Here is a 12826-nt window from a genome sequence, read left to right as displayed (position 1 = left end):
TATAATTCCTGCTCTCTCTTTCAAAACAGTCCAAACATGTGCCGCCACCAGCCAACATCCATTTACTGTCCAACTTCAAACCCGTAGAACCAACTTTTCATCTTCCTCATTTATTCATTCAACTGCTGTTTTCTGGAACAACCTTCCTTCATATGTATTTCCTGAAAATTACAATCTACAGAAGTTCAAGTCCAATGTCAACAAATATCTTCTTTCGTCTTCTCAACCTCCAACCCAAGCACGGTACTAAGTACTATAGGTTCTAATACCTCTCGTGTTTTGGGTTCCCATAAAAAAAAAAAAAAAAAAAAAATCATCAATGAACTATTTCCTCTCTTGTCTCCAAAAGAATTGGAGGCTTTGTTAGCATGTAAGAATGTAGTATAAAACTTTTTAGGCATTTAGAAATCAAAGGCTTACAAGATGAATGTCAACAACATGCTTTACTAGCTTGCAACATGAGTGTGACGGTTTACTAGGTTGCAACATGAGTGTGACAGTTCAGTTTCTGCACAGCCACTTTGGATAATTTCCACCGAATCTAACTTTTTTAAAAACTTTCTGCATTGTGTCTATTAAACCTTTTTTAAAGTGGCCAAATCACATTTCTGTGTTCTGATTTTGGTAAAATCAGAACCTTTACCTTTTACTTAAAATATGATTCCAATTGGAAAAGGAATGCATAATGTGACACATTATGTTGTGCTGACTGGGGAATTGTCATTGGCAATTCATCTGTGGGTTGTAGCCTTTTTTCCTTGTACTTGCTGTCGCTTGCATGCAGAGCTTTTTCTAGCTGATGGTGATTCTTTTTTGTGTGTGTGCTAGATGTATGGAGTGCAACAACCTAAAATTACAACTTGGTGTACTGTTAAACAAGACTGCATCTCTGAGAACGTGAGTAGATGCCCTAAAGAAAATTCAAACTGGGGGCTCAATGGAGACCCAATTGTCTGATTCTGTACAATGTGACACTCACAAATCTGGCCCTAGAATCTTTCAGTGAAGAATGCTTTGGTTCCACGGGAGGTAGTCATACGAGGAAGAGAGATTTAATTATAAGAGAAACTGGAAATATATATTTTGTAATAAAGATAAATGGAATAGGGCCAGAATGTGTCTACTAAATTTGAAAATAGACGTGGCTAACTGGTTATTAGATTTTAAGGATAATAAAGGTGTGCGGTGATCCATACAGGTAACTAATGACTTAGTCAAGAAATATAAGGTCATGCTGAAAAAATGGCATGAAAAGGGAGACAAAATATTCTTGTTTATAATTCTGCCCAGGCATGATAGAAGGGAATATATGATGAAAGCCTTATTGACTTGAGGGACTATTCAAGGCTTATTGGGGTGGGATATGAACAAAGGTGGTGCAATGGTTTTTTGCTGGCATCATTGAGGAAAGAGAAACTGCTCATTTGAGTGGTGGTGGTGCACAATGGCTATAGTTGCCGATGCACCTAATAAATCCCCAAACAAACAAACACAATCATTTGGGTGGGAGTTAGTTAGCCTCTGGAATGACACAGGTTAGTAACATAGGTCAAAATCACACTTTGACCTTCACTGTGTGAGTACATGTGTTTGTGACCTGTAATTATCCTGTGTGCAGAAAGAAATGTTGAAATAAGTTCAGAAACCCCTAGCTATCATATACTGCTGGGAATTTCATGTTTAAGCAGCTATGAGGGATGCATAAGGGTTGTATAAAGCCAAAAAGGTACAAAACTTAATTTATATAGTAATGCTAGGAGTATTGTAAGTAAACTAAAAAAATTGAGATTTTGATTAGGTCAATCAATGTAGACATAATAGGTCTATATAGTTTGTTTATATAGTAACGCTAAGAGAATTTTAAGTAAATTAAACAAATTTGAGATTTTGATTAGGGCAATCAATGCAGACATAATAGGACTAATGGAGACATGCTGCCATCCATAGTTAGTGGATGAAGAATTTAATTATGGTGAATCTTCAAAGGGAAAGGGAGACATGCCTTTTATGAAAAGCTCTCTAAAAGAAATCTGTCTAGTGAGATCAAGTTCAGATGTATGTTGAATGTGTGGTGCCAGATCGCATGTGGTAGAAGGAAGATGATAGTTGGGGTATGTTACAGATCGGTTTATTGATGCGTATTACCAAGTTCTCTATAGGAACTTGAATGGGCAGCCATGTGTGATTGCCTTGTTATAGGCAACTTTAATCTACTGCTTTTAGATTGGAAATTATGGACGGGCAGTACACAATGGGGAAACAGATTTCTGAGAAATATGGATGATTTTTATTTATTCCGACATTCCGGCTCTAATAGCCTCAAATGGATTCTCACCAAGGATTCAAACTGCTTCCATAATTTGACTAGTGTAACAATCAATAGTGGGGACTGACCACATTGTCATAAAGTGGGTAGTGTCCAGAGAGATTTCTGTGATCAAGGGGAGGGCTTCAGTTCAAGATAGTTGTTTATAATGGATTGAGGTATTTCCTGGAGAGGAAATACCTCAATCTCTTAACTGGAGAGGCAACGATATACTGCTGGTTACAAATTCATATCTAGTGCAGAATTTTTTCAAGAGAAAGATGCACAGGTGGATGACCAGAGGTTAAGTTTAATTGAGCCAAAGATAAAGAGCATGTGATAGTTAAATTCTGTTGCAGGATACTGATTTATATTAGTGTTATAAGTGTATATGTAACAGAAATGGTGGGATAATACAAGAGGAAGCTGAGTACAAGAAATCATTAGCAAAGAAAGCTAAAAATGTAGACAGATTTTTTTTTTTTTTTTTTTTTGTATGTGAATACAAAAGGGAAGAGGGAATAGGTACTTTGCAATGATCTTTACAATTGAGACTGTTTGAATCATGAAGGATCAGTGACAAGAAATCAGACTACTGTTAAGTTATTTATTGCTGAAAAAAGCAGATGGGGAAAACTGCTGAAATTGAGTGAAGATGAGGCTCCAAGAGTGGATGGTGTACATCCTGTTAGAAAAGGCTGCATGTGAGCACATCATCCCATAGAGAATGTTAATGAAATCATGTTAGACTCCAGGGAGATTCATCTGGATTGGAGAAATGCTGTTTCCCCAGTTCACACTGGAGGTGCAAAAGACATGATACACAACTGTAGACTACACTTCCCTGTCTAAAGTCTATATGAGATCCCCCACTCCCCAGATGGGAGAAACACTAACATTTCCCCATTCCATAAAGAAGGTGCAAAGACATGATGGGCAGCTGTAGACCAGTGAGTTTTGAGTGCAGTGGTGGGCACAGTCATGGAGTCTCTGATTAAGGGTACAATACAGAACCACCTTGAGAGGATTGGTGTCATTAGAGGATCATAGCATGGGTTTATGAAAAGGAAGCCTTGCCTGATAATGATCTTTTTAAGTGATCATTGCATCCATCATAATTAATGATGTCTGACCGATCTTGTTAATTATTATGATGGATGCAAGGAACAACCTTGACTCCAGTAAAGCTTTTGATACAGTTCCTCTTGAAAGGCTGTTATATAAACTGAAATGAATTGGGATTAATGGAAAGATCCTTTGTTGGATCATGGGTTGTGTCAAGCCAACCCTTGGATCAAAATGACTTAGGTCAGTTGCACAAATGATCGAAAATGGCATCCTTGGTGTAAAACTTCACACGTAGGGAACAGAAATCCAGATTCATTCTAGGAGTGGAGTTAAAAGTGGTTCAGGATGAAAAATATGGGTTATGATTCAGTCAGACATGAAATGTTCCACACAGTGTAAACAGGTGGCTAGGAAGGTGTGATGGCTTGTCTGTGATATACGGGACTTTCACAAGTAGGGAAAAGGATGTTATTGTTTCTTTGAGATGTCATTCTGTTCAGGTGTGGAAGACACGTGAAAAAAGACAATTTCTAGAAATGGTTTCGAGAAGGACAGTTAGATTGGTGAGAGGTGCTAATCAATGTCCATATGAAGAATGGCCTAGAAAGTGCACCTATAAAGCCTCACTGTTAGACATTTGGGAGGGGGGGGGGACTTTAGGAAATTAGAGGTATATAATTCCCTGAAGGGAGAAGTATATAATTCCCTGAAGGGAATTAGGGCCTCATACACCTGAATCGATGTATATTTTCACTGGCAAAAGAGAGAACCAGGGAGCAAAAATACAAAATTTTGGGAAGTCACAGAAAACTGGATCTTGTGAAGTTTACCTTTGGGCAGCATGTCATAGGTCATTGGAATTAATTTCTACAACATTAGTTGAGGTGGATTGTCTTATAAATTTCAAAGCAGAATTGGATAGGCCAGTCAATAGGAAAGGTATGAATGATGGATTGGGTTTTTTATTTTTTTAGCAGATGTAGAAAATCTCACTTTCTTGCCTCGTTTGTTTAGCCATTATAATACTAAAACTGACTAACCAGTATCTGAACATGTGAATTGCTGCTATGGATAATAGCAGCAATTTTTTAATGGTTGAAGGGGAGAAGACAGAGAGCGGTAATCAATGGACACTGCTCATCGTGGACTAATGTTATTAGTGGAGTCCCTCAGGGTTCAGTGTTGGGTCTACGGTTGTTTTCTGTATTTATAAATGATATTGATGATGGTATATCAAGCTTAATGTCCAAGTTTGCAGACGATACAGAGGTTGGCAGGGTTGTTAAGGACACTACTGACACTATACTGCTGCAACAGGATCTGGAAAGGTTGAGCAGATGGGCTGAGAGGTGGCAAATGAAGTTTAACATTGACAAATGTAAAGTACTACATATGGGAAACAGTAACCCCAGAGCAATGTATCAACTCTGTGGTACTACACTGACAGTGGTAGAGAATGAAAAGGACCTGGGAGTAATTGTGCAGGCAGATATGACGTTTTCTGAGCAGTGGAGACGGTCTGCAAGAGTAGCTCATGGTGTCCTGTCAATGATATACAGGAATTTTTCTAGCAGGGATAAGGATGTGATTATTCCCTTGTATAAGGCAATGGTCTGGCCACACCTTGAGTACTGTATACTGGTCTGGAGGCCTCATTTCAAGAAGGATGTAGGGCTGCTTGAACGAGTACAGAGAAGAGCAACAAGATTAGTAAATGGAACAAATGGTTGCTCTTACGAAGAAAGGCTTAAGTTTTGCAAATTAGTGTCTGGAAACTAGGCACAGGTGAGGTGATCTGATAGAGGTGTATAAAGCCTTGAATGGTTTGAGTATGCTCAATGCCGATGGGATTCTTCCTCTTGCTCAGAATAATCACCTGAGAGGGCATAAATTCAAATTGAGGAAAGACAGATATGCGGAAATTTGCCTTTAGCCAGCGGGTAGTTGGTTGGTGGAACAGACTTCCATCCCTTGTTGTGGACGTTGATAGCCTAAATAAATTTAAGGCTCAGCTGGACAGGTATTTCGAACGAACGGAGGGATGAAATGGCAGGTTTTTTTGGCTGATGCTGCATAAGCTTACTTTCTTGCATCATATGCCTCTACTAATGCTAATGCTAATATGAATTTAAAATAAGAATTCTGAATTGTATTGAATTTTAAAATTTATAAACAACATTTTTCAATATGTGTTGATTAACTTTTTTAACCTTGTGCAATGAAGCAAATCGCATCACAAATTAAGATGGCCACCCCTGCTATAGAGAATTGTTGACATCATGTGGAATCTGCAATTGCCAGAAAGAAACCAAAGACCATTCTTGAACTCTGTAATTTGTGTTTGGAACCACAAACTATCAGTTGATTATCTTCAGAAATTGATCTTGTCAATGCCTCGACGGTGTGCTGCTGTCATCAGGGCCAGAGCCCGTTCAACTAAATATTAGTTTGCACCTGGTGAACTTTTCATTTTGTTTTCCATTTAAAATGATAAACTGAAGCAAATAGTGGGCTTCTGATAACATTTCAGCCATAACTGTTGTGTTTACCAAAATTGTTGTATAATGGTTGCAAATGCTCATTTTGGAATATTTTGAGAACACCTGACAAATATTACTTAGCTTTGCCTTAACTATTAATAAATATCTTTTGTTTATGTTTCTATTTGTGATGCTAGTCGTTAATGTAAGATACCATTGCGAAAAAGGGTTAGAAAAGTGAAATTCTTGGCACATTCAGGACCGTGGGTGTGCCAAGCCCATACTCATCAGATGTGAACCCCTGGGGTAATTAGCTGAATTTGGAAAGAAATCTACACACTGTTGACTGAATACAAGACACTCTTTAAGCAATACGATGGGAACATCCTTCTTCACGTAACATAACAATATCACTTTTTCTTTGTGGTGTCAACTGCACGTAACTCGCCATCTTGACACAAGCAAGGAATGACTGCAATCTTTGCAGAGTATGCTTATATAGCTGAAAGTAACATAACAGTTGATGCAATATTACGTCATCACCCACGTGTGTCAATTTTATCTGATGCAATCTGTAAGAAATACTGCCATATACTTACATTATTCGGATTACAATTTTAAGGGATGATGCACTTTTTTTCAACATATTGTACATACTTACTTTGTTATACAAACTTACTGAAAATGATTGACAGGAATGATAAATATGTATTATAATTTTTTCCTAATAAATATAATTTTTAAATTTCATATCACGATACTCTGATATGAAATTTAAATAAAAACCGTATTGGCCATGAGACTGCAAATATTTGTTAAAAAGGTATATGTGGAATTATTCAATATAATTCTTTGAGTAATGCTATCATGGTGTGATGTGTACTAGTGTGGCCAGTGAATTCCCAAGAGTCTTTGTGCATCATGCCACTCCTGGTAACAATTGATGAATTCTATGGTATCATCTAAGTTTGATATCCTAATTTAAGATTTTGAGTGAAAAGCATGGTGTCGGTTATTTTATAACATTAAATAAATAAAAGTTGATGCAAATGGCAAAAATGGCTCAACACATTAACCCAGCAGTGATGGGTCACCAGACAGGTTCCCATATTCCTTATTAATTTCTGGGAAGGTTTTTTGATTTCTCTTGAACAGTGCCAGTATTTTACTTTTTTTAATGGGTTGCAGTACTTATTGTATGTACTTTTAAGTTTTAATAAAAATTTTAAAACATGCTGCATTTTTCACTATTTTATTTTTTTAAAAAAATAGTAATAATAAAAAAATTCTGCTGAAAATTGTAAAAAAAAAAATGTTTAGACATAAAATAGAAACCTCGGTCTTTTATTCTCTTCCATTTTACAGTTTAAAAGACTTAAGTGTGTGAAATGGATAGGCAATTTTTTTTTGGCAGCTGCAGAGAAAGCTCTCTTCCTTGCATCATTCATTTAACCATTATAATACTAAAACTTACTAACCAGTATTTGAATGTATGAATTGCCGAAAATAGAGATATTATAATTATAGATACACCTTTCTTATGCAATTTAAGAAATGAAATTGTTGTGTTTCCTTGACTTATAGTTGATTGGGGTTTTCCTTAGTCTCTTTAGCAATTTGACATGAAGTAAATAAAAAAACTTTCAAATGTGTGCATGTATTTCTGTGTATAAATATTGTTAACAAAATATAGAATATGTTTTTTTAATAATATTTATGTATTTGATACTATTATTTCTGTTTTCGGGCTTATTTCAAATTGGTTATTTTACAACACCTGAAATTTGAAAACTATGTATCTTGCTTTCCTGCAGCTTAGCAGTCATCTTGAGAGAATATCAGGTTTCCCATCTTTACTATGTGAAAACAATACTAAATATTTCAAAAACAACTAGTGTAAGACTGGATTGGATTTGTTTATTGAACTAGTAGGGAGAAGAAAAACAAGTAACTTGAAACTACGTATTAACAAACATAGCATTGATGCTTGTTTGGTACCATGCCTCTCTTCAAGCAAAAGCCAGATAGTGCAGAGATGATGGCAGGTCACCAGACAAGTTCTTGGGTGCAATTTCTAAAAGCCATTAGAAAATTATCTTCTGAAACTATTGCAGTAAAAGTGACTGTAGGAAGCTAGAAAAAAGTTCAGATTTCTAATCGTTGATTAATACAGGAATGTTATTTTCAGAGGTTAATCAGGAAACACCACTGTCAGGTTAAAATTTACTTAACTGACTACATTTCCCCTCCCCCTCTTGGCGCCTCCGTAGCCAGGTGGGAAGGAGCAGCAGTGCATAACACGCTTCTTGATTAGACCGGGGTTCAAGCCCATTACCACCAAATATGGAGGATGTGGAAAGTTCAGGGAATGACCACCTCATATTCCCGAAGCAATATGGCCTTAGTTGCTAATGCTCCTAAAAACCAAATAAACAAACAAACATTTCCCCTGGAAATTAGTCGAAATAGGCAAATTAAAACTCTCATGGCCACTTTTAATACCAATTAAAGAAGCAATAAACAAACTAATATTAATATAAAGCATTTAAATTTTTTATAGCTGTCCAGGAATGCTGTTTTGGTTTTGTTTTATATTTTTATATCATTATCATGTCCTTATAAATAAATTTCTGCTTGTACTCTGACTGGCTGAGGCTGGAATTGTTCAGTATTTACCCAGCCTTTCATAAAATAAATTCAAATTAAAATAGGTTTTCATATACCAAACTTCTTAATGTCTTTGCAGCTACACAGTTGGAGAACCACTGGTTTAAATCATAAAATTTATTTATGCTTTTTTATTAAATGGCAATCTTGTGCACTCGTGTTTAAAAAAAAAAAAAAAAAAATGTTAAAAAAAAAGTTTACGCAGACAAAAAGAAAAAAAAAAATTAATGAACATAATCTTATGATAAATTTGTCATATCTTAAAATAATTTCTAAATTTTGATAAATGGGTTTTATTATTTCGAGCATGTTAATTATAAATCTTAATCTCTTCTGTTTAATTACAGATTGAACAAGAAGCTTTATCAGAAGCAAAAGGGAATGTGAAGAAATATCCAGTTTTCTTCTTCGGAACCCATGAAACGTATGACTTGTATATCATTAATTTAAATAATAGATAGGTCTTGATAAATTTTGATGACATGTAATATGACTTACACGTATTACAGATTTTATACATATATAGAGTGTTACAAAAATATGTGCAGAAAATTCTGAATTATAACAAAAAAAGTTGTATAAACATGTTTTTCTGAACTGGTATGGAGCTCTGACCATTTTAATTTAAAATAAAAATGGCTGTGGATGCTACCAAAGGATTAAATGAGAATAAGCACATGCATACCTAGTGAATGGTTTATTTATGTTAGGTACATGGCTGCTTATTCTTTTTTGTTTTATTATTTTTATCAATAAATATTTCACAGCTGTTTTTGAAAAATTGAAAAAAGCAATAATAGCTCTGTAACAGCTATTGCTCTTTTTTATTATTTATTTATTTTTTTTTTTGTTTGGACACTTAGAATATGTTGCAGAAATTTTTGCATATGCAGTAAACCCTCGATTTAACGAACTAATAGGGGAGAAGTGGTGTCCGTTAAATCGAATGTAACCTGGCAGGGGGAGCCATTTTTTATTGTTCTTAATGTAGTTTTTATCTTGCTCAACTTTCATGTGTTTTCTACTTCCCTCTGTAGAACCACATTTAGAGCTGTCAACACTATTTTAAAGAAAAATGTTGCAATTTGGCCTTTGATTTATGGTTATCAGAAATAGTTTTTTTTTTTTTTTTATGCCGTAAATTTCACAAACACAAGCTACTGAGATGCCTTGTTCTAATTTATCTGCCACATTTTTTAAGTTCACACACTTTATTTTAACTCCTCTATCACTTGATGCCATTTTAAATTGTAAGGATTGCAAAATTATTTAATAAATGAAGTCACAATTCAGAAATCACAGCCACACTCTGTATACAACCTGACTGCACGATAGCTTGAGGCAGACTAAGACCGAAACAAAGCGAGTCGGTAGACCTGCAGTTTAGTGTCCCAAGTCACATTCAGCTTGCAAGTCGCCACCTGTTCTTATCTGTAATCTGGGAAAACAGCTATTTGAACACGTTTTCAGAAAGAATAAAAAACATTTTCCTGACTACAATTTCCTGAATTTGATTATAAAAATAAAAGTAGGTAATTATCAAAACAATATTGGAAATAGGTAATTATTATTAATTTTTAATTAATAATAACACTGAAGTTTTGTATAACCTAAAAAAAATAGTATGGCTGAGATTAATATGTGCATTACTGTATGTCCATTAAATCCGAAGCCATTAAATTTAATGGACCCCGTTATATCGGGGTCCATTAAATCGAGGGAGTTACTGTAATTTTAAAACACCAGGTATAGAGTATTAAGAGGCTACTATAAGAATGAAGAATTAATTTTTTGGTATGCTCTCCTTTTTAACACTTCCTTGCTGATTATATTATGCACAAGGTTTTTTTTTTTATAATTAAGCTTGAGGAATTGTCTACCTGCACGCATGTCACAGCAAATTAATCAATTTAATAAATTTCTATTTATTAAATTGATTAATTTTCAATGTTGATCGGTTCTTCCTCTTGCTCAGGCTGTGCAAATCTGAGGGGGCATAAAATTCAAATTGAAAGGATGATTGCAGAATAGATGTGTTGAATTTGTCTTAAGCCAGCATGTGTTTGACTGCTGAAATAAGCTTTCATCCATTGTTGTGGAAGGGGATAGTTTGAATTAATTCAGGGAAGAACTAGAAACTAATGGAGGGGATGGATAGTTGAAATGAGAATTATATATATATATATTTTGGCTGATGCTGTATAAGCTTGTTTTCTTGCATCAGTTTTGCCACTATTAATACTAATACTAATAAGATGTCAGAAGAATTTTAGATAGTGTTGATACCAAGGAAGCACCAGATCGTGATGGTATTTCTCTACTTGTTCTCAAAACTTGTGCGTCTGAGTTTACTCCTATTCTGTGTTGCCTTTTTGCACTTTCTTATTCCACTGTGTTTTTTCTTCTGTTTGTAAATCTGCCCACATCCTACAGTTCTAAAAAGGGCGACAAATCTCTCCCATCCAATTATCGTCCCATTGTGCTTACTTCTACCCTTTCTAAAGTAATGGAGAAATACATTAATTTGTAACTCCTAAACTATGTAGAAACCTTCCATCTGCTCAATGATTGCTAATATGGATTCCTCCAGTGTCAATCCATTGATGACATGTTGGCTTATATTACCCAACTAGGCATAAATTCTGTGTAAAGATTTGGCGACACTGAACAGTTCCTCTTGACATTTCAAAGGTTTTTGATCATGTTTGGTATAAGACCTCATCTTATGGTTTGCCATCTGTCTTTTCTAAATGGGTATCCAGTTTCCCTCTGCATGGTAGATTGCCCTCCATCTTCTAACCTCTCCACCAATGCTGGTATTTCCCAAGTTTCAGTTGTTTCTACTATTCTTTTTCCTCTTGCCGACCGGGCTAGCCGGGTGGGTAAAGTGCTTGCCTGGCAACCCCAAGGTCACGGGTTCGATTCCCGCTTCGGGCTTGGTTCAAAGTACTGCAAAAACCTTGGGAGGTGCATTATGGCCACAGAAGCCTATGTGCCAACAACTACTAAAAAAAAAAAAAAAAAATTCTTTTCCTCTGTGTATTAATGGTCTTTTTTCATTGGTTGATAATAATGCTATCCATAGTTTTGATGATTATAGCATGTTTCATTCCACTTCCAGTGTGAGAATTCTGCCCTGCACAGTTTCAACTTCTCGAATTTTTACTACCAGTTCCTTACATGCTGATCTCCGGGTAATAATGACTGGAACTTGTGGGTTGGTCACTCACACACTAGTCAGACTTTTGTGGATTTATTGGATGATTGTTTTCTGCAGCAGCATGTTCGAGAGGCAACCAGAGAAAGTAATACTCTTGATCTGGTTATCAGCAGTGATTCTTCGTGTATTAAGAATTTGCAGATAAAGGAACCACTAGGTGGCAGTGATCACAGTGTACTGATGTAGGTTTACTTAAAGATTTAATTACCATCAGGGGTAAAGGAAAGGGTTTTTGCTTCCGTAAAGGTGAGTACAGTGGTCTCTGACAGTTTTTAAATTCTGTACAGTGGGATCAACTGACGATGTTACCAACATTTAAATTCTAAGTGGGAAGCAGTCAAGGAATTAATCGTGGAAGCTACTAAAAGTTTTATACCTATTAAGAAATATTGTTCAAGGTTTAGGCCTAAATGGTTATCTAATGAACTAATGAGACTCGTAATAGAGAAGAAAAATGCATGGGATGCATATAAATTATCAAGCGACTCAGAAGCCTATGGCAGATATAAGCTAGTCTGTAATCAGGTGACAAAGGAGGTTAGGCAGGCAAAGGCAGATTATGAGAAATCCTTGGCAAAAGATGCTAAGAAAAACAGCAAGGATTTCTTTACTTATATAAACTCTAAAAGGAAGGGGATGAATCTGATTGGTCCACTTGACATCGATGGTTCGACTGTTGATGATCCTGCTCAGATAGCAAACAAACTGAATGAGTATTTTGCATCTATTAGTATTAGTAACGGCCCCATGGTGCAAGAAAGCCTATGGCTTATGCTGCACCAGCCAAAAAATAAAAAATAAAAAATACATCTACATTCACACATGAGGAATTATTAAAGTTTGAAAATGGCAGAAGGTTATCAAATTGTAGCAGGATACTTAATGATTTTGTAATAACTGAAAGCAAAGTGGAGGAGAAATTGTTGAAGTTAAACATAAGAAAAGCACCTGGGGTGGATGGGATCTATCCAGTTATATTAAAGGAGGCGGCAAAGCAACTAAGCAAATCCTTAGCCATAATTATGAAAGCGTCCTTGGACTCGGGAGGTTCCCACGGACTGGAGATGTGCAAATGTATCCCCAATT

General features: G+C 35.7%; 1 protein-coding gene across 4 annotated transcripts in view; it reads left to right on the top strand.

Moving 5' to 3' along the window:
• The window catches only part of LOC150084511 (lens epithelium-derived growth factor-like), a 316821-nt gene that overhangs the window by 42158 nt on the left and 261837 nt on the right, over positions 1-12826 (top strand). For all 4 annotated transcript variants that reach the window (XM_090375260.1, XM_090375258.1, XM_090375259.1 and 1 more), the window contains exon 2: positions 8868-8944. In XM_090375260.1, coding sequence (XP_090231386.1) covers positions 8868-8944 — 77 coding nt within the window. The remainder of the gene's footprint in view (positions 1-8867; positions 8945-12826) is intronic.

The sequence above is a fragment of the Mastigoproctus giganteus genome, chromosome 6 (assembly GCF_048544385.1).
Source record: "Mastigoproctus giganteus isolate SK-2022 chromosome 6, ASM4854438v1, whole genome shotgun sequence".
Taxonomy (NCBI): Eukaryota; Metazoa; Arthropoda; class Arachnida; order Uropygi; family Thelyphonidae; genus Mastigoproctus; species Mastigoproctus giganteus.
The sequence above is the reverse complement of the archived record's forward strand: the minus strand, read 5'-3'. Positions and strand labels throughout refer to the sequence as shown.